We start from the raw sequence: 20041 nt of genomic DNA, 5'->3' as shown, positions 1-20041 counted from the left end.
TAGATCCGGATTATTTGATTTAGGTGTGTTGGAGGACATGGAAAATAGACTGGATAAGGGGCCCTTGACGACTGCAGTTGGAGATCCCAATTATAAAGACTCGGATCATTTTTGAGTCTCTCTGCCTCTGCAGTGGACAAAAAGAACACCATGCCACTGAGCAAAATCATCAGAGGGGTATGTCTAATATTTCCATATTTTTTCTTACTGTGGCTTTAATGTTGCTTGCTTTCTTTTACAGTGGGATGAAGGCCTGCTGACTATGAGCAATGGAAAGATGGCACCTGAGTGGGGTTATGGGAAGAAGGGCATTCCTGATGACCGGTATCCTTTTGATGTTGATAGAAAAAAAAACTAACTTAGTAGCTTTTTTTGTCATTTTTTTTTAAATGTTGATCTTAATCTATTGTAGATAGTAGATCTATTTTTTTCAGAACTCGACCCAAGGGGAAGAGGACTTTTCGTCCTTTTACCGATGGACGATTGCACTGCTCCATTTTTAATTGCTGAACGGCCTACACGAACTTATCTCGAAAGCCTCAATTTTTGTGGAAAAATAAATGTTCTTAAATTGTATGTTTTATTCTTCATTTACCTAGCAAAAAATGCAACATGTCAAGTTAATTTTTTTATTAACAGGAAAACATTCTAACTCTTGTACATTTAGGAGTTGGCATCACATGGAAGTGTTGATTGGTGTGATTAGTCTTTTCTCCACCTGCAGACAAAATAAGACAAGACAATTGCAACTTATGTTCAGTGAAACCTTACCATGGTAATATAATTCATGAAATAGACCAGATTTCATGTCAGTGAGTTACACAAGATTTTCTTTAATTTGGATGAATACTTGGATATTCTACAATAAACATATACCTCTCAGAAGCCTACCAGCATTCTCCGGAGTTCAGAGTGGCATCATCAAGCGGGCAACCTGTGAGGAAGATCACCTGGACATGGGCCTGATGCGTGCAAAAAAAAAGCTAAAGTTATCATATATAGAGACTGCAGATTTACTAGATAGGCTTAGGTGTTTTTTTTTAAACTTGTTTTACCTTGATCTAGCCCAGTCTGCTCTCCTGTAATCTCAAGTGTGTGAGTGTTCTGGGCAAGCATGAAGAGCTGCATGTTGATGCTAAACAGGGAAAACTTGCAATAACAACAAAAAAGTTATATAGAGAGTAGCGATTCAATAGATAGGTGTTTTTTGGGAAATAGTTTTACCTTGATCTGGCCCAGTCTGCTCTCCTGTAACCTCAAGGGTGTGTGAGAGCTGCATCTTGATGCTAAACAGGGAAAATTTGATTCAACCTAGCTATTTGGGAGTTGCCAAACAATTATTACAGGAAAGAGAAATGTTACAAGATATTTAATAAACGATCAAGATAAAGAATGAATGAAAATAAGTTAGAGTGCTCCGTGCTATTTTCCCTTTTCCAGACAAGGTGATTAAATATACAGACCTCGGAGAAAGTTGGCTTAACAATTTTTGTATAAATGATTTTTTTGTGAAAACAGAACAATTACAAATTGGAAACGGGTGTTTAGCAATCGCAGTGAAAACTATCATTATATACAACACATCAAGAACTAAGTCGTGCCTCTCGATGTCATTTTCAAGTGAGCCATTCTTTACCCAGCAAACTGTCCGTTGATGTCTCGGCTTTGTTTGATTAAATTAAAAGTCTTTTCACACGAATAAATAATGGAGAGAAAACGGACATAATATTTTTTAGGTCAAATGGGAAGGGACGCTAATGCTAAGATAACTAGTCACATGCAGCACACAGCCGGTGGGGAAAGGAGCCCAAACTTAAATTATCGTTGGCGTTTTTGCTCAATTGATTCCTAAAAAAAATCTCCCGGTAGCGTGATAAAAACGCACTTATGCCAGTAAATTGCTCAACGACTTACCTCGTGGGTGTGCTAATCGTCCGTCAGCATAGAAGGCTGTTCGAAAGGGCAAATTACTGTGCATGTGCTTAATTTACACAGCTGCGTCGACAATAGGCGTAACCACGCCCATATTGTCCCACCATATTGAATGTGGAAAAGATTGTGGCTTGCTTACCGCGCTGCACAAGGTGGTTTGTCCTCCCAACTCAATGTCCATGTTTTGAAGATGACGTAGAATAGTTGTGATTTTTGTGGTCTTGATGCTATAAAACAATGTGTCAGTACACTAATTTTACCAAATATTGAGTAACATTTTTACTTAGTATTTTAAATAAACTCACCTTTATTCCAGGCCATTTTAGTCCATTAAAAGTTTAACATTTGAATCACAAAGAATGCTTTATTGTCTCATCTCATTTTCTGAACAGCTTTATCCTCGCTAGGGTCGCGGGGGTGTTGGAGCCTATCCCAGCTGACTTCGGGCCAGAGGCGGAGGACACCCTGAATTGGTGGCCGGTCGATTGCAGGGCACAAGGACACAATTTTAAATTGAATTGAATGCTTTTATTGTCATTATACAAGTATAATGAAATTTAAAGCTTCCACCTCATAGTGCACAAATAACAGCAGACAACCATTCACGCTCACACTCATACCTAGGGGCAATTTAGAGTGTTCAATCAGCCTGCCTTGCATGTTTTTGGAATGTGGGAGGAAATCAGAGCACCCGGAGAAAACCCACGCAGGCCTCTTTATATCCTGAAATATAAAACAATATCCAATTAAAAATACCCACACAACATAATGACAAAACATCTGCAACTGCATCAGTTTTTCACTTCTGATCCAGCACTCCCACCTTCCATTATTTCTGTGTGGGTGCCAGCCCACTTGAGTGCCTCACACCCGTTCTTTAGCGCCGTCAGTCCTGAAGTGATCCTCTTGGGGGTGAGGGTCGTGTGCCGGCCGCTCGTTCGCGTGTGTGAATACATGTGAGGCTACACCCCATCCCACGGAGAGTTTCCCAGTTGTCGAATATGGAGGAGTTGGCCAGAGAAAGCATCAGTCTGCTGGCTTCAGCCTCAGCCAAACCACGGGTGTACCTGGCCAGGCCCAGGCTGGGCTCCTTGGGGGCCATCTTTATCATGCTGAAATCTGCGCTGGGCGCCGGGCTACTCAATTTCCCGTGGGCTTTCGCAAGAGCCGGGGGCATCCACAACGCAGTCATCGTGGAACTGGTAGGTATTGTTTGCCTTCAACTCCACATTTGGCTGCCATTGATGGGGATAGACATTCAGTCTATTTAAACCAGTTTGTTTGCTGCCAGTACTCCCAGTTGAAATGGATTGGATGTTTACTAGTGCCAAGTTGAAAGCAGGCAGATGAAAAGAGCTACGCATATAATTGGACATCTATAATTGCCTATGGCATCGAAAATATTAAAAATAAAGTGGTAATTAAATGTTGAGCATTTGTTGTCTTTGGTTAGCAGGTGTAAACGACCAATTTCATGAGAATATGATATTGATTCATTGATCAAAGATATGATATTTGTCAATATTACAATCTGCCGTGACTTGTTTCAATTCCATTTGATTTAAGGGCTTTCAATCAATTTAATACAATATCTATAAATTTAACTAAAGCAATCAAGAATACAATGCAATTTTGTTTCCGAAAAATTTCAGACATTTAAATTAAAATATTTACTATATCCAAAGGTTGAGGATATTCATTCATGTTTTTCATTGTTAGCCTTCATGAGGATTGTGCTGAACAAATAGTTAGATAAATCAATTTTACTCTCTTATTTGGTTCCATTGTAAATTTTCTATGACAGCATTTTTACTGCCAAAACACAATGAAATGTTGGACTAAAAAATGTTTGTCGTCTTTTAAGACAATACAGTTAAACCTTTTTTACCAATTATTATTTATTTATATTTTTTTGGGAATAGAAGGTGAATGAAGAAAAATTCTTTTAAAGGGGCATGAAGTATGTTGTGCACCCAGTTAAACTGGTAGTGGCCAACCAGTTTGTACTGCATTTCTGAATGTGTATTTTAGGTACCATTTACATATTTATTTTTGTGGAACAATTTTCCAATCTGCAAAGAACTAAGGCCAATGGCCGTCGTTTTCAACTGTCCTTTTTTGTGCACTCACAAATAATTTTTCAATTCATTTTTACAAAGAAACATTGATCTAAAACTTGATTTACTAAATTAAACCTTTTTAAAAAAAATAAAATCCTTGCCTCAAATTAAGTTTAGTTTATGGTTGCTCTCGCATTTAGTACTGTGATTGTAAATGACACAATACAATTTTGGTTTTTGAACTGAGGGTCTTTATTTGTCTGTTAGGGCTCTCTTGTGTTCCTGGTCAGTGGTTTGATCATCTTGGGCTACGCGTCATCCATCAGTGGCCAGTGCACCTACCAGGCAGTGGTAAAGGAGGTGTGTGGCCCAGGCATCGGTCAGCTGTGTGAGATCTGCTTTGTTTTTAACCTTTTTATGATCTCTGTGGCCTTCCTTGTCATTGTGGATGACCAGCTGGAAAAGTGTGAGTGTGAGATTTTTCATATATATATATACACGTTTTACTATAGATTAGCAGATTTTTTTTCCTCAAGCAGAATCCATTCTGTTGTGCAAATATTTGTAAGATTAGTTTATTAGTGTTTTCTTAACAAATAACCTCACAGCCTTTTTTGTGCCAATTCGTTTTCAAGGGCTTAAAAGTCCAAAGTCTGGAGTTAAACTTTAATGCGGCTACCCTTTATGCCAGTTTGGTTGGCGGGCCACATTCATGGTGACCAGATCTCATGTGGGCCGGACCATTTTAGATATAATATCTAGATTTTTTTTATAAATGGATTAAAAGAACTGGATTAAAAGCCCTGAATATTCAGTTTTTTTATAGATATAAAACATTGTTTATTTTAGCTTTTTTAAATATATTTTTTAGATTTTACAAAATGATTTTTGAACTAAAAACACAGAAAAAATGATTAAAAAATTACAATTATTGATTTAAAAGGGGGAACATCTGGAAATTTAATATACATCTATACTCTTCATTTTAATTTGATCCTAAAACAGAAAGTCGGCACTCATGATTTACTTTCCCGGGCCACACAAAATGATGCGGCGGGCCAGATTTGGCCCCTGGGCCGCCACTTTGACACATGTGCTTTATGCTTTTTGTTTCACTGCCATCACCATTTTCTTTAGTCATAAAAACATCTAAAAATTCTGGTTAAAGTCATTTGGCTGGCCCATCAATGGATATATGAATATTGACAAAAACTAATTTGTCTCTGTTTTAAGGCAATTGGCTACAGTAATGCAATTGCTTTGAGCAGATGTCGCAGTCGAGAAAAATACGATTTCTAAAGAACTATGCTTGAATGAGCAGTTTCTTTACTTTTCTATTCTTTCACTTCCCTCCTATTTTGCTGAATTGACCTTTATTACATCAACACAAGACTTCATTCACCAGGTATATGGAATTAACGGAGGAAGGCATTGCTCATCAACACCTGCCTCTTAAACTCTCGTTTGTCGATTTTTAAAAATATTATAAGTGTACATAAAAATAGAAGTAGTCTCCTAAAATGGCTATAGTTCCTTGAAAATAAATGCGACATTTTTGCAAGAAAAATAAATCTCTTTGCTTAGGGATTTCCAATTCATTGCGGTGGGGTGTAATGGGAAATTAGTGAATTATTAATCCACTTATGCATTGTGTGTTTTATTTAATTAATATTTTTTCTAACTTTCAAATATGGATTTCTCATGATTAACTCCTAGAAAGTTAAACAAAGAGTGTGAAATTGAACTTAATACAACTCTGAACATTAAAAATAATATCAAAACAGTACACTGTGTCATTTGTGACTAATATTATTATATATATTTTCAAATAGGAAAACAATCTTAAATTGCTGTTTGGCAAGTTGAGCACTCTCATAATAGGAGACATTTTAACAGGTCCACAATGTAATTTGGGATTGTCTTGCTAAAATGATTAGGGTTTTCTCTGACATTTTTTTTATTTGGCTTTATATGGTCAGAATATTATTACACATATGACAAATATTTGCAGTACAAGAATGTAGTTCATAATCAATATCTTTTATCTTTTACAGTGTTATATAAATGTTGATTGTAACTAAATAAGTTTAATTCATACATTCACTGTACATAAAATCAGTATATGTACAGTGTACATACAAAAATCTGTGTAAATATGAAAAGCATGTGTTTCTAATGTAACCGATGAATTTTACATTGGATTTTTTTTTAAATTAAAACGTCGGTCCAATTAGTGTAATAAACCATGTGGGTGTATCGACACATGCTCATTTGAAGTATGGTGGCTAAAACCGTGCAACATGCATGCAACTAAAAATCATATGTTTATTTGTTAATATTTGAATACGTTTTAGGAAATGTCAAATGAGTAATGCTAGAAGCAATATAACAATACCACCCAAAATTTGGTGTTATGAAATTTGAACCAATTTTTGTTCTCTTGCTGGAGGCTTTGTTTTACAATATTTTACCTTGAAATGAAATGTCATTCAGCCTAATTAATTTACCTTTATCATTTTTTTCTGATTTACTCAATGTGTTTGTAGCACGTTTTTTTTTCCGATGGTGCTAAAATGTTCTTGTTTGCTTGTGTCGTCTGTTAGTGTGCGACTCATTCTACGAGCTAGTAACTGGTTTGCCTGACTCCGAGAGACCCTATCATTTCTACATGGATCAACGCTTTGCCCTGGTGCTTCTCTGTGCCTTGCTTATTCTACCTATTTCCACCCCCAAAGAGATCAGCATTCAAAAATACATCAGGTCTGACTTCAAGTTCTACTCACAAATGCACAACCACACACACACACCCTCACACATGGAACTTAAGGCGATTTGATAATGTATTATTATGATACAACTGAGCCATTGCTGGTTTTGTTGTAAATTAATCTGACTATGGCACAGTTCCCACTCAGTGATATTGTGAATGGAATTGAACAACATTTGTCTCTTTATGTCCCTTATTACTTAGTTGTGGCCAGTTCATGGTGTTGTTCCTTTGACATTGAAAATGAAACATTTCAGGATAACAAGGTCACTAAAGTAAGGAGTCACATAAAGTCATATTGTGTTGGGCCGGACCAGTAACATTAATATCATAATTAGTAATACCGCATTTTCACGACTATAAGGCGCACATAAAAGTCTTAAATTTTCTCCAAAATAGACAGGGCGCCTTATAATCCAGTGCGCTTTATTTATGGACCAATACTAAAAATGTTATCACGATAAAATAAAATAAATCAGTCGATAGGGTACACCATCCTCTACAGCTCTCACAACTACGGCAAGCAGCCCCCGACTCTACTATTTTTTCTGTAGAAAAAGTACTGCGCAGTGACTGCTGGGATATATAGTTATTTTGTCAATACACCCAGTATGACGGCAAACACACTAATTTGGTGCTCACCGTCATTTCGGCTGTATATTTACAAAAGAAATCCTGCCGCTAGATGTTGGCGTCAACAGAGCATTCAAAGCTAGACTGCGAACTATATATATATATATATATATGAATATATATATATATATATATATACACACGTATATATATATATATATATATATGAATATATATATATATATATATACACACGTATATATATATATATATATATGAATATATATATATATATATATATATATATATATATATATATATATATATATATATATATATATATATATATATATATATACGGATTAAGCTCGTATCTCGAGGTACCACTGTGTATATATATATATATATATAATCCACGGCAGCAATGCACTCGTAAACGAACAAACAAATTTAAATTAACTTGGATAATTATATACAGACACTACGGGTTGACACCACCTGGCCGCTCCGCTGAAGTCTTCAAAACGAACGCATCAAGAGTTGTTTGTTTTTGTCTACCCTTCAAAATATTTCGATAATGTCGCATACAAATGTCATCACAATAGGATAACGCACGACCACTTGCCAACGAGAAATAGTCTTTAAAGAACGATCGCGGGAGCATCTTTCCTGAGAAAGAATAACAGGAAATACAATAGTTGATCTTACCCACGTATTGATTGTGGGTAATTAAGTTTTATTCTGAGAAAGATTGCCATTGCCTATGGGTGTTGTGTGCACGAGTATACTTCATTACCCAGAAAGCCCTGTTTTTGCCCGCACGTTGTGCGTTTCCTGGTCGTATGAGAAACTCGTCTGAATTCATTAGTTCCGTGCTCGTAGATATTGTTATACACGAAAGTTATGCAAAAAAAAAATGCCATGGCCACCTGGCTTGGTCGCATCACGAAATTTTGACCGCATCACGGGCGAATTATTAGATCGAAATTTCCCCCGTAAGACGAGCATTTTGTATGACAAGCGGTCGTATGACGAGGTACCACTGTATATATGGATGAATATCGAACTGCAACATGAGATTATGGCTACGTGAGGCGTATGTCAAGCGACCGGATGGCTTTTTTCACGGCTTGCCGTCACTTTTGATTTGCGACCAAGTCACGAAAATGAAATGATGACGGGAGTACATTGTAAAAAGGATAAATAAAGTACAACCGAACTCAGTTTTGCTTCCGGTGCCTTTTTAAAAACGTGTTTTTAGCGTGTGCGTGTAGTGTGCATGTTTAAACTGGTGTATGTTTTGCCATGCCTGGCTGCATCTATGAAAACGGTGCGTCCTTTGTGTGTTTAAAATACAGAAATAGCACTCGTTACTGACACTGCGGCTAAAAATACGATGTGCTGTATAGTCGTGAAAACACGGTAAGCTTTATGCACTTTGATAAAAAACTGGAAGATGCATCTATGTTTCTTTCTTACTATGCCTTCATTTCCTCCAATCACAGGGTGTGCCTAACATATTAATAGCATGACAAATGATGGAACTGTTAACAACGGAATTTACCGCACCTTAGATCATCATCATTTTCACTTTTGAGTTAATCCTGTGGGATTGATATGTGGAGAAGATTTACTCAGGGATCATCTGTTTGACAGGCCTGATTTAGGTTACTAACATCATTAAGAAAGTGAGGAATGGAGAACGATGGCAAGTGAAAATCAAAGTAGTAACTGACATACAATTTAGAAAAAAAATAACTATGTCAAGTCCAACAGCTTCATGTACAAATAAGCTATGATTGACTTGATATATAAATCCTTGTGAAAGGTCAATTAAAAAGACATTATGGACCTGAACAATTAATAATCAAGAGAGATGCATGTTTTTGGACAGGGGAAAACCTCTGGAGTCTGGTTGATGTAGGGGGCGTAGTGAAAATATCTTCCTCTAGAGGGCATTCCTGCACCTTCTCTTACAAACCCATATTTATTCAATTTTCAACAGATACGCAGTATACAGATATTACAAAAGCACATTATTTAACAGTTAAAAGGGTTTTAGTGCAGTGATGTGGTGCATATTTGTAAGAATAAAAGCAATATATGAATGCACTATTTCATCATTATTCATAATGCACTTAAAAATATAAGGAATTCATGATAAAACATTACAGAAATGCCTAAAACCTGAAACATATATGTTTTCATAAATATTTAACTGGAAATTTCCCTCATTATCTAATGTAATTAATCTAAGACATTCCACCGGTATGCAGTCTAGCTAGTACTTGATCTCATATGATCTTTTTAAGAGGCTTTTTTTCCTGCACAATTTGTTTGGAATTACCTTAATACCACAATTTCACAACCATAATGGGAAATACCGCATATGTATATCGTGTTGAATCTGTTTTATGCGTGCATGGCAAATTCTGATTGGGTGCTTGATGAACAAATATAACAAAAGATGGGAACGTGTTCGAAGTTGCGTGATAATGTGAACAAACATCAAACATGGATGCATAGTATATCATTTCAAATCAATTTTAAGTACAGTAATACCTTGAGATACGAGCTTAATGTGTTCTGTGACCGAGCTCGTATGTCAATTTACTCGTATCTCAAATCAATTTTCCCATGGAAAATAACTAAATACAAATTAATCAGTTCCCACTCACTGAAAAAACACCAAAAAGAGGATATTACAATGGAAAAACATCTTTATTTTTTTTCTAATTCATCATCTACTCACAAAGTAACAAATACCTATCTAGTGGTTATGATCTTCCATACTAAAATATGAAATTACTCAGTACAGACTTACCGCAGAGTGCGCGGATGAGAGAGAGAGAGAGAGAGAGAGAGAGAGAGAGAGAGAGAGAGAGAGAGAGCGAGAGAGAGCGAGAGAGAGCGAGAGAGAGCGAGAGAGAGCGAGAGCGAGAGCGAGAGAGAGAGAGAGAGAGAGAGAGAGCGAGCGAGCGAGAAAACACTTTTGTAACATAAATATAACTACTAAATGAACTCAGATTACTACACACACTGCTTACTTTGCTTTCAAGTGCATGTGGATTCCACTTTCTTTTTCACAGATTATCGACTCGACGCTATCTCCAGTAAAAAATGCACCCTGCATAGTCCGGTGCTCGTAAATATTTTTACGCGAGGGAAATGGGGCGAGAAAGATGCTGTTCTCATGAGCAGCTTCTCGCATACAAGGGACGGTCGCATCGGGAACTATCTCGTATGCTTGTATCTGAAATTTGCCTTGTATCTCAAGGCAAAAAATGTGCTCAGAATTTTCCTCGTATCTCAAATTTCTCGTATGTTGGGACACTCTGCGTCAAGGTATTATTGTACGTACATATGGATTTTGACATTTTCAAATGAACAAATTAAATACATTCTTTATACCCTGTAGCAAGTCATAACATTCGGGAAGACATAGTTATTCATTCATTCATTCATTTTCAGAACCGCATATCCTCACAAGTCTAGCCAGCTAACTTTGGGTACAAGGCGGGGGACACCCTGAATCCGTGGCCATCCAGTCGCAGAGCACAAGGAGAATGACAACTATTCGCGCTCACACTCATAGCTAGGGTCAACTTAGAGTGTTCAAGCAACCTACTCTGCATGTTTTTAGTATGTGGGAGGAACCCGGAGTACCCGGTGAAAACCCACGCAAGCCGGGGGGAGAACATGCAAACTCCTCACAGTGAGGACCTACCCGGGATCGAACCCTCGACCCCAGAACTGTGAGGTCGATGTGCTAACCGCTCCTTCAATGGGCCGCCAGACATAGTTATACTTGTGTAAAATGTGATTTGGCAGTAAGACTTTCATTCATTCATTTTCAACCGTGCTTGTCCACATCGAAAGTCTGGGGTGCTGGAGCCTATCCCAGATGACTACGGGTGAAAGGTGTAAACACCCTAGACTGGTCGCCAGACAGTCATAGGGCACACATAGAGACAACCATTCAGGCAAATGAACCACTACACCATCAAGCGACAAAGTAGAAGTATTGTTACATAAAATAAATCACAAGTGAAGTGCGTATCACAAGCGTATGCTTCGAACATGTTCGTGCGCGTCATTTCATATTACGCTTCTGGAATTGTGGCATGAATCTAAGGGCCATGAATATGTTATATTAGTACTGGTAAGTTAATACCATGAAATTATTCTTTAACTAAAATTAAGTGAATTGAGAACTGAATACAAAAGAAAAACCTCTTTTAAAATACAGTGGCTCCTTTGCTCATTTCCAATATTCCCATATTTCTCATATTTTTAAGTGATCTCTGAATTTCTGTCTCTGTCCACTCGCAGTGTCCTGGGCACTCTGGCCGCGAGCTACCTCACCATCGCCATGATCATCAAGTACCACATGATGCATTCTGTTCAGGTTCACATAATCCCACAATATAGCAGTGGGTATGTACGTTTACATATGTCTGGTCATGCCTGTCTGTTTTTGTTTGTGCAAATACGTACAGGCACGCGTGTATGTCCAACTTGTATTCCTCAATAAACTCTCAAGTTCCCAATTTGGATACAGAGGTTGATTCAGTAAGGCTACAATTAGCTAAGGCTCAATTGGTATGCATGAATTAAACAATATTTTGTTTTTTTAAATAAAATAGTTTCGATCAAATAAGTGCCATTGCCAATTCATCTAGAAATATTCTTTGTTTTTAACTTTAGGGCCTCCCATCTATGTATAGATATATATAAATAAATATATTATTACAATCTCCTTTCTAAGCAAATTTGGGTCTTCTGGGACATGCTACTGGACAATAACTCAGCTTGATATTCACAACAACGCTCTTAAGTTGTTACCAGGCTGCAATGAGTTTTAACCATAAACTAGTTAATGAATCGACCACAAGGCTATACCAAATCCAGCACCATTTTACAATCCACCATTCATCCACTTTCAAGATTGGGGTTTTCATTGGGCAGCACTCTAGAGTTGATTTCAATGGTGCCTGCTGATGCAAAAAAATGCTTAAGAATAGTATGTAAACTAAAGTATCTTCTCCTGTGCAGAATAAGCTCCTGGGCATCCACCTTCAGCGTCATTCCCACTATCTGCTTTGGTTTCCAAGTAAGTGAAACGATGTAACTGAATTTTGTATTAGCGAGGTATTGTCAACAAACAATGTCAGCAGGTCACACATAATTTACAAGCTATAACCCAAGCAGAAAAATAGTGGAGACAAATTATATACAATATATCTTTTTAACTATCCACTCCCAATTTTGAACCCTATATTTCAAAATCAAGTGCAGTTCTTAATTTTCATAGGATCATCTCTTTTGGTGTAACACATTATATAATGTGACATCCTGAATCTTATATTCCACTGCTTTGTAGATGTGAACAAATACGGTTTTCATGTCAATTTTGGTAGGTGACATTTATCGTACAATTTATTTGTTTATACGCATTTTTTAGTATATTGTAATATTGTAGATGTTGAAGTATGCAAATGCTACTCAAAAGAACTTCAGCATATGTATACACATGCATATATATATATATATATATATATATATATATATATATATATATAGTTCGCAGTGTACTAAAATACATTTTGTTGTTATGACACCTATTGCAAAAGGTCAATGGGGATAAAGGTGTAGTGAGTGATATATACAGTAATTCAAGTGATACATTTATGACAGGATTGGCAGTAGGAAATTGAATGTCCTCTCAAAGTCTCAAGCTGAGCAAGCACAGCCTGTCACATCCAAGAAGATAAGATTGAGTTTTTCAAGCTTAAGTGCCTGAAAAATATAACTCTATCAATGGATGAGTGCTTGTGTGCGGCTTCCCAAGTTACCAAGGTAACTCCAGAGAGATGCAGCTAGGATCTCCGATTTAGAAGCAACCGTGCAAAGGATTAGTGCATGTCCTCTCACACAAACACATACAGAGACTTAGCCCCTTAGGGTGAGTGGTTGCTGTGCAAAGGTCTGAATAAGGAGTTGATGAGAACCTGTGGTGCAACCTGTGGCAGAAAATGTGGATTGAGTTTTAAACCACTCTGAGGGCACCTAGGATTAAGTGGGGACAAGTGTCTATATCTTTGTGCCTGTGTGATGGTTAAACAGGGTCACGTGTGGGGGCTCAAATCCTTCATTTAATATCCTATCAAATTGTAGCTTGTAACACTGGCAGAAAGATAAAAAAAGAATAAGATTCAGACTTTGCACCGGGACTGGTAGACAAGACCAGGTGGGAGCTATGACCTATCCCTCACTATATCGCTACATGGACCTAAGATGGGCAATAGAGAAGGTCACTAGAATGTATTTTTCTAATAGTGATGTTTTCATTCATTCATTCATTTTCCGAATGGTGTATCCTCACAAAGATTGCGGAGGTTGCTGAAGCCTATCTCAGCCAACTATGGGGACCAGGCGGAGGACACCCTGAATTGGTGGCCAGCCAATCGCAGGGCACAAGGAGATGGCTAAGCATTCACGCACACACTCATATGTAGGGGCAATTTAGAGTGCTCAACTAGCTTATCCTCCATGTTTTTGGATTCTGGGAGGAAATCGGAGTATGCGGAGAAAACCCTTGCAAGCCCAAGCAGAACCTGCAAACTCTACAAAGGAAGGTCTGGACCCACCTGGGCAGGCAGACACACTTATCACTTCACCACCAGCCCCCCCTAGTGATGTTTACTGTGGGTTAACAAAAAAACAATACCAAACTATTTTTGATAAAACCATCTTCAGTTTAGCAAACAGATTTAAGATTCGAACATGGGGGGAACTTTTATGAAAAATTACAGGCCATTATCTCCTTCAACACTGGTTAAAATCCAAAGGGTTGTGAAATCAAATCAAGAATATATAATTTTTTTGTGTGTTCTAGTGTCACGAGGCATCCATCGCCATTTACAGCAGCATGGAGAACCAGCGTCTCTCTCACTGGGCCTTCATCTCCGTGGTTACTATGATTATCTGCCTCATCATTTATTCTCTCACAGGTTAGCAAACAGCATCCATAATAACCAGTATACTATCTAAGAGCACACTGACAGCGCACTGTTTGGTCCGGAAAAAAAACAAAAAGTTGGGCAAAACTTTGGGCTGCTGTGAATATAAACCAGAGAAAACTTTAATGAATTCCCAAATTCATCTTAATAACATCATTGAAAACTATTCAATTGTGACGTTTTATAAATCTATAAATTCTGAAGTGTAAAAACAAAAGGGATTATATTGTACTATTTCTTATTTTAAGACTGCAAAGTAACTGTGTCAGGTATGTTCTTCATTTAAGAATTGTTCAAAATATTATTTGAAACTATTTTTTCATGGATTTAGGTGAAACAGGTCGAACATTTAGATCAGTGGTTCTTAACCTTGTCGGAGTTGCCGAACCCCAACAGTTTCATGTGCGCTTTCACCGAACCCTACTTTAATGTAAAATAAAAGATTGTTTTTATTTTTTTTCAAATTCAAGATATATAAATTCCTCGCACCACTGATTGGCCAAGCAATATCACGTGATCATCTGGAGCCAGTGATGGTCAAGTGGGGCATGTTATCGTGAATAGACAAGATGAGTCGATATGTCTCGACCTCCGCGGCAGAGGCTCCACCGAACCCCTAGGATTCGATCGAACCCAGGTTAAAAACCACTGATTAAGATGTATGGACTTAATAAAAACTAAAATTATATTTACTACCAATGGAATAATCTTACACTTTAATCTGTTAACTATTTTTAACACTCAAAACATAGATTTTTTTTGTTTAGATTTAAGAAAAGAAATATTACCAAGACGTTCTAAATTTGGAATGAACCAGTTCTGAAATCACACCTTTTTGCACGTAACAGACTTTTGCAGCCACTAGCATTATGGAAAATGTTATTTGTTTACATCACATATCCATGATCTTTTACATCCATATAGTACCGTCCAGATCGTTTCGTCTAATGATAGAACAATTTTTGCACATTTGTGGGTTTGTTGTTAAGTCCTGGAAGTTTAGAGAGAAATCCAATGTGAAATGGAAGAATGTGAAAAGAATCAATTGAACTTTGGTTCAGACCAAAGAGCGTGAATAATGGACTTGATGTGAATGCGCCCTAACTCGCAGCATATTGCCACTCATGAATCAGTACCAGACACCAAGGGAGTTGCACTGAGGGGAAAAAAATTAAATAAAAAAACTGCGCTTTTGCACATACCTTTGTGACCAGGTGAATTAGTTTAACGATTTAGTTTTTAACTGCACACATCCTCATGAAATCATATTATTATATTTCCCATACTAACAAAAAGAGCTAATTTGTCATCAAAATCATGTGCGGTCGATTGGTCGACGGTCTTTTGGTCGCCGGTCTTTTGGTCGCCGGTCGCGACAACGGGCGACCAAAAGACCGACGACCAAAAGACCGGCGACAAAACAAGGTAAAACAACGGTCTACGCATCAATAAAAGCCAACAATGGCCATGAGCAGTTAGTTTCACTGAGCCGACGTGTGAGTGTATAAGAGTTTGTATGTTCATGCGTTGTCCCTTTAAGAAGCTACGTCAGTCAGGGTCTTAACAAGTTCTCCAACAAAAAACAATAATGGTCCGGGAAATTTGGAGCTTTTCTTTAGCCTAATAATTACTAGGGCATTAAGTATGACTAAATAGTCATTTGCAGTTTGTATTTCGGCAATTTGAGCAACGATTTAAATGGTAATTATCACTTACCTTCCGGGCCACCAAAAGACCGGCGACCAAAAGATCGGTGACCAAAAGACCGGCGACCAATCGATCGTGTACCATAAAAATAGCCAGGGGAGAACACATCAAAAGTCTTTGATAAAGCAATATGCATGTACCTCTACTTTTCATTCCTTAATTTTCGGAAGCCGCTTATCCTCACAAAGGTCACGAAGGTGCTGGAGCCTATCCCAGCTAACTACGGGCACAGGCGGGGGGCACCCTGAATTGGTGGCCGGCCAATCGCAGAGCACAAGAAGACAGACAACCATTCGTGCTCACACTCATACCTAGGAGCAATTTAGAGTGTTCAGCCAGCCTAGCCAGGATGTTTTTGGGATGTGGGAGGAAATACGGAGTACCCGGAGAAAACCCAGGAAGGTTCATACCTGCCATTGAAACTTCGATCTCAGGATGGAGGGGCCGATGCACTAACCACTCGCCCACCAGCCCGCAGTACCTTTATTTACGAAATGAATTCGTTCCAGAAGTGGTTTCATAAATTGAATTATTCATAAGTAGAGTCACCTTTGAAATGTAAATTTAAAATTTTTGCATTAAAACATTGTGTAACCTAAATAATTCGTATGTAGAGGTACCCCACTGTACTCAGAATGGATTCTGAGTACTGTACTCAAAACATTCTAATGATTCCCAGAATTGTAGATTGTATACTTGAAAAATCGATTACCTCAACATTCATTCAGATAACTGCAGTACGTGACACTTTCCTGACTATTCAGATCACATGTTAATTACCGATAAAAGATTGGGGAAGAAGACAAAAATGGATGCATCCACTGCCATACCAAATGACATTCAATTCATTCCATCTCTAAATTATTAGATTTTTATTAGCCTAGTAAATGTTTCAATCTGAAGTATACAGGATCCATAATTGTTCCTTTTGCCTCAAATTATCTGATGAGTAAAAATATGGCTGAAGTGCTGTATTTGTTTGTTGCAGGGGTTTATGGGTAATTTTTTTTGGATGGTTACATCAAAAATGGTACATTGCCAAAGTATAACATTATATATATTGTTAGAAAGCAGTGCATTTCACACCTAAACCTTTAGTAGTGCTCCGTCTGAATCAATCCAAACCTCAAAAACTATTTTATGGCTTTCAAACTTTTACTAGAATTGCGATATGCACAAACAAAACAATCATTAATAACTTATTGAACTTGTTCTTTATGAATTTAGCCACATTTTAGAAAAAAATTTTTTACTCACGGTGGCCCGGCGATGAAGTGGTGAGCGCATCGGCGTCATAGTTCTGGGGTCGAGGGTTCGATCCCAGGTTGGTCGTCGCTGTGTGGAGTTTGCATGTTCACCTCGGGCTTGCTTGGGTTTTCTCCAGGTACTCTGTTAGTTGAGCACTCTAAATTGCCCCTAGGTATGAGTATGAGTGTGAATGGTTGTCTGTCTCCTTGGGCCCTGCAATTGGCTGGCCACCTATTCAGGGTGTCCCCCGCCTGGTGCCCAAAGTTAGCTGAGATAGGCTCTAGCACCCCCACGGCCCTAGTGAGAATAAGTGATGTAGAAAATTAGTAATTATTTGTATAAATTAGAGCAGGGGTGGGCAAAGTATTCCACAAAGGGCCGCAGTAGGTGCGGGTTTTCATTCCAACCCATAAAGAGGACACCTTTTCACCAATCTGGTGTCCTACAAGTGCAATCAGTGGATTGCAGTCAGGTGCTTCTTGATTTCTACAGAAATCTCATTGGTCAAAGTGTTTGTGCTTGTGAGCAAGATGGCTGATATGCTGTATTTGTTTGTTGCAGGGGTTTATGGCTACCTGACATTTGGGAAGGATGTGAAGGCTGACATTTTGATGTCCTACATGGGTGATGACATTCTGATGCTTATAGCCAGGCTCCTGTTTGGCGTATCTATTATCACCATCTACCCCATCATCCTGTTATTAGGCAGGTTGGGGCAAATTCTTTAAAAAAAATTGTGTTGAGTTTTGCAATGGATTAATCTTTGTGTAGAAGTCATGTTATTTCTTAAAATCTACATTTCTTTGTCATTTTTTCCCCTTTATACTTTAAGATCAGTAATCCAGGACCCCTTGCTGAACTGGTGGCAGAGGCGTGGCTGCTTGGTGACGGTGAAGGTTGAAAGTCGTAGTCGGTATACGCTGACATTTCTGTGGATAACTGCGACCCTTCTCATCGCTCTGTTCGTGCCAGATATTAGTAAAGTCATCAGTGTCATTGGTGGGATCAGTGCGTTTTTCATTTTTATCTTTCCAGGTAATGTCTTGTTTTGTCTGCATAATTTTTCAAAAGTTAAACTCCTAATGCTTATGTGTGTTTGACTAGGGCTTTGTCTGATGTTTGCCATGCAGTCTGAGGCAGTATCTTGTAAAACCAGGTCCGGAAATCATATTTTAATATGTCATATACAATTGTACCTCTACTTACGAATGCATCTACGTACGACATTTTCAGTTTACAAAACGTGTTCATTTGCAAATTACTGTTCTAACATACAAAAATCTGTCCAATTTAGGAAAGCTCAAGCACAAGCAGATGCTTTGATTAAGGAGCGTTTAAAACTTGGTAAAACTTGAGTGTTCTCTCTGCAATTGGCAGGCAAGACAGGCTCAGTTGCCACTAACCTCGCCCACGAATGCATTACTTCACCCCACACAAGCGACGCTACAATACACTTCCTGTATCCAATAATGTAAATTGCTGCTCTAGCTACAAAAAAATCAAGTTACAAACCAAGTTCTGAAATCATTTTTTTGTAAGTAGGAGGTACCACTGTATGTTTTTGAGTCTTATTTGTACTGCAATATTCTAACGAGCTGACTAAGGTATGTGATTACTGAGTAAAATATAGGCCTTTTATCAATGCATTTTCCATTAATGTATTAAGCACGTTTCATTCTGTATTCTTCTCCTTTCCAGAATCACCTTCACGGTTTGGGGTGTGGTAACATTGCTATGCGGCGCATTCATCTTTGGCCAGAGCACCACTATTGCTGTCATGCAGCTCCTTGGAAAAATCTGATTCTTTAAGACTCGACTATTTTAAGCCATTCACGATGGACAGGATTTTTGTGTACCATATTAAAAAATAATAATCTTTTGTTGTTGGTTTTTTGGGGCTTGTATTGTTTACTCATAAATCTGCCTCAATGATCTGATGTTTTTTGTTAGGAATAATTCAGTCACAGTAAAGAAATGACTCAGTTGTGAAAAAAATTGGACAGGAGAAATATGTCCACCTGCATACATAAACAAGAAAAAGAATTTGAGCAAAGGTTGATTATATATATATATATATATATATATATATATATATATATATATATATATATATATATATATATATATATATATATATATATATATAAAATCAACCTTTGCTCAAATTCTTTTTCTTGATATAATTAGTCCACTACACTAGTTTTACATTTAGAAAATGATCCATACCACAAACACTCTGGTCTAATGCATATTTTCTAATTTTCTGTACTTCATATCCCCATTATATAGGTGGTGCAAGTAAATGGAAGCTTTTGGAAGCTGGCTTTGGGTATAAGTACACTTAATTCCAGTTAAATCAGAAGGCACGTGTATAACTGCGCTGCCAATTATTTTCACATTCATTTCAAAATTTTCAGACTTCAATTGATTTCATATGGAATTTTTAGGAGGCACCTCCCACATTACCAAAATATGTGGCATGCTGATTGACCACTCCAAATTTTCCCTAGGTATGCATGTGTGCACATATGATTTTTTCTTGTCTATATGTGCTCTGCAAATGGCTGGCAACCAACTCAGGGTGTACCCAGCCTACTTCCCAACATTATCTGGTATAAGCTCCAGCACCTCCGCGATCATTGTGAGGATAAGCACCATGGAATGTGTTTTGATGAAGAACCCAGAAGAGATGCTGACATCAAACTTATGTTTCATTCGAAATTCAAACCCAT

At 37.7% G+C, this 20041-nt stretch overlaps 3 protein-coding genes across 3 annotated transcripts in view; 1 reads left to right on the top strand and 2 right to left on the bottom strand.

Annotated features, from left to right (window-relative positions):
- The window catches only part of LOC144071003 (general transcription factor II-I repeat domain-containing protein 2A-like), a 61927-nt gene that overhangs the window by 33774 nt on the left and 8112 nt on the right, over positions 1 to 20041 (bottom strand). The window lies entirely within an intron of this gene.
- On the bottom strand, positions 616 to 2888 carry LOC144071916 (uncharacterized). The gene is made up of 7 exons (XM_077597418.1): positions 2756 to 2888; positions 2072 to 2101; positions 1915 to 1950; positions 1225 to 1286; positions 1056 to 1149; positions 892 to 962; positions 616 to 718 (listed from the first exon to the last, which is right to left on the bottom strand). The coding sequence occupies exons 1-6, from the start codon at positions 2886 to 2888 to the stop codon at positions 922 to 924; spliced, it is 396 nt and encodes a 131-aa protein (XP_077453544.1). The 3' UTR covers positions 616 to 718; positions 892 to 921.
- Positions 2811 to 19188, top strand: slc38a8a (solute carrier family 38 member 8a). Its single transcript, XM_077596485.1, has 10 exons — positions 2811 to 3134; positions 4260 to 4458; positions 6596 to 6752; positions 11665 to 11769; positions 12388 to 12445; positions 14231 to 14345; positions 17871 to 18018; positions 18142 to 18344; positions 18414 to 18465; positions 19008 to 19188. The coding sequence occupies exons 1-10, from the start codon at positions 2934 to 2936 to the stop codon at positions 19108 to 19110; spliced, it is 1341 nt and encodes a 446-aa protein (XP_077452611.1). The 5' UTR covers positions 2811 to 2933; the 3' UTR covers positions 19111 to 19188.

The sequence above is a fragment of the Stigmatopora argus genome, chromosome 3, assembly GCF_051989625.1.
Source record: "Stigmatopora argus isolate UIUO_Sarg chromosome 3, RoL_Sarg_1.0, whole genome shotgun sequence".
Classification (NCBI taxonomy): Eukaryota; Metazoa; Chordata; class Actinopteri; order Syngnathiformes; family Syngnathidae; genus Stigmatopora; species Stigmatopora argus.
This window is presented reverse-complemented; position numbering and strand designations above follow the sequence as displayed.

Coding starts and splice junctions, on each gene's coding strand:
- LOC144071916 (XM_077597418.1), bottom strand. CDS start 2,888: ATGTATTCACACACGCGAACGAGCGGCCGGCACACGACCCTCACCCCC. Junction 1,150..1,224: donor GCAGACTGGGCCAGATCAAG/GTAAAACTATTT, acceptor TGTTATTGCAAG/TTTTCCCTGTTTAGCATCAA. Junction 963..1,055: donor GCAGACTGGGCTAGATCAAG/GTAAAACAAGTT, acceptor TGCACGCATCAG/GCCCATGTCCAGGTGATCTT.
- slc38a8a (XM_077596485.1), top strand. CDS start 2,934: ATGGAGGAGTTGGCCAGAGAAAGCATCAGTCTGCTGGCTTCAGCCTCA. Junction 11,770..12,387: donor ATCCCACAATATAGCAGTGG/GTATGTACGTTT, acceptor TCTCCTGTGCAG/AATAAGCTCCTGGGCATCCA. Junction 12,446..14,230: donor CTATCTGCTTTGGTTTCCAA/GTAAGTGAAACG, acceptor TGTGTGTTCTAG/TGTCACGAGGCATCCATCGC.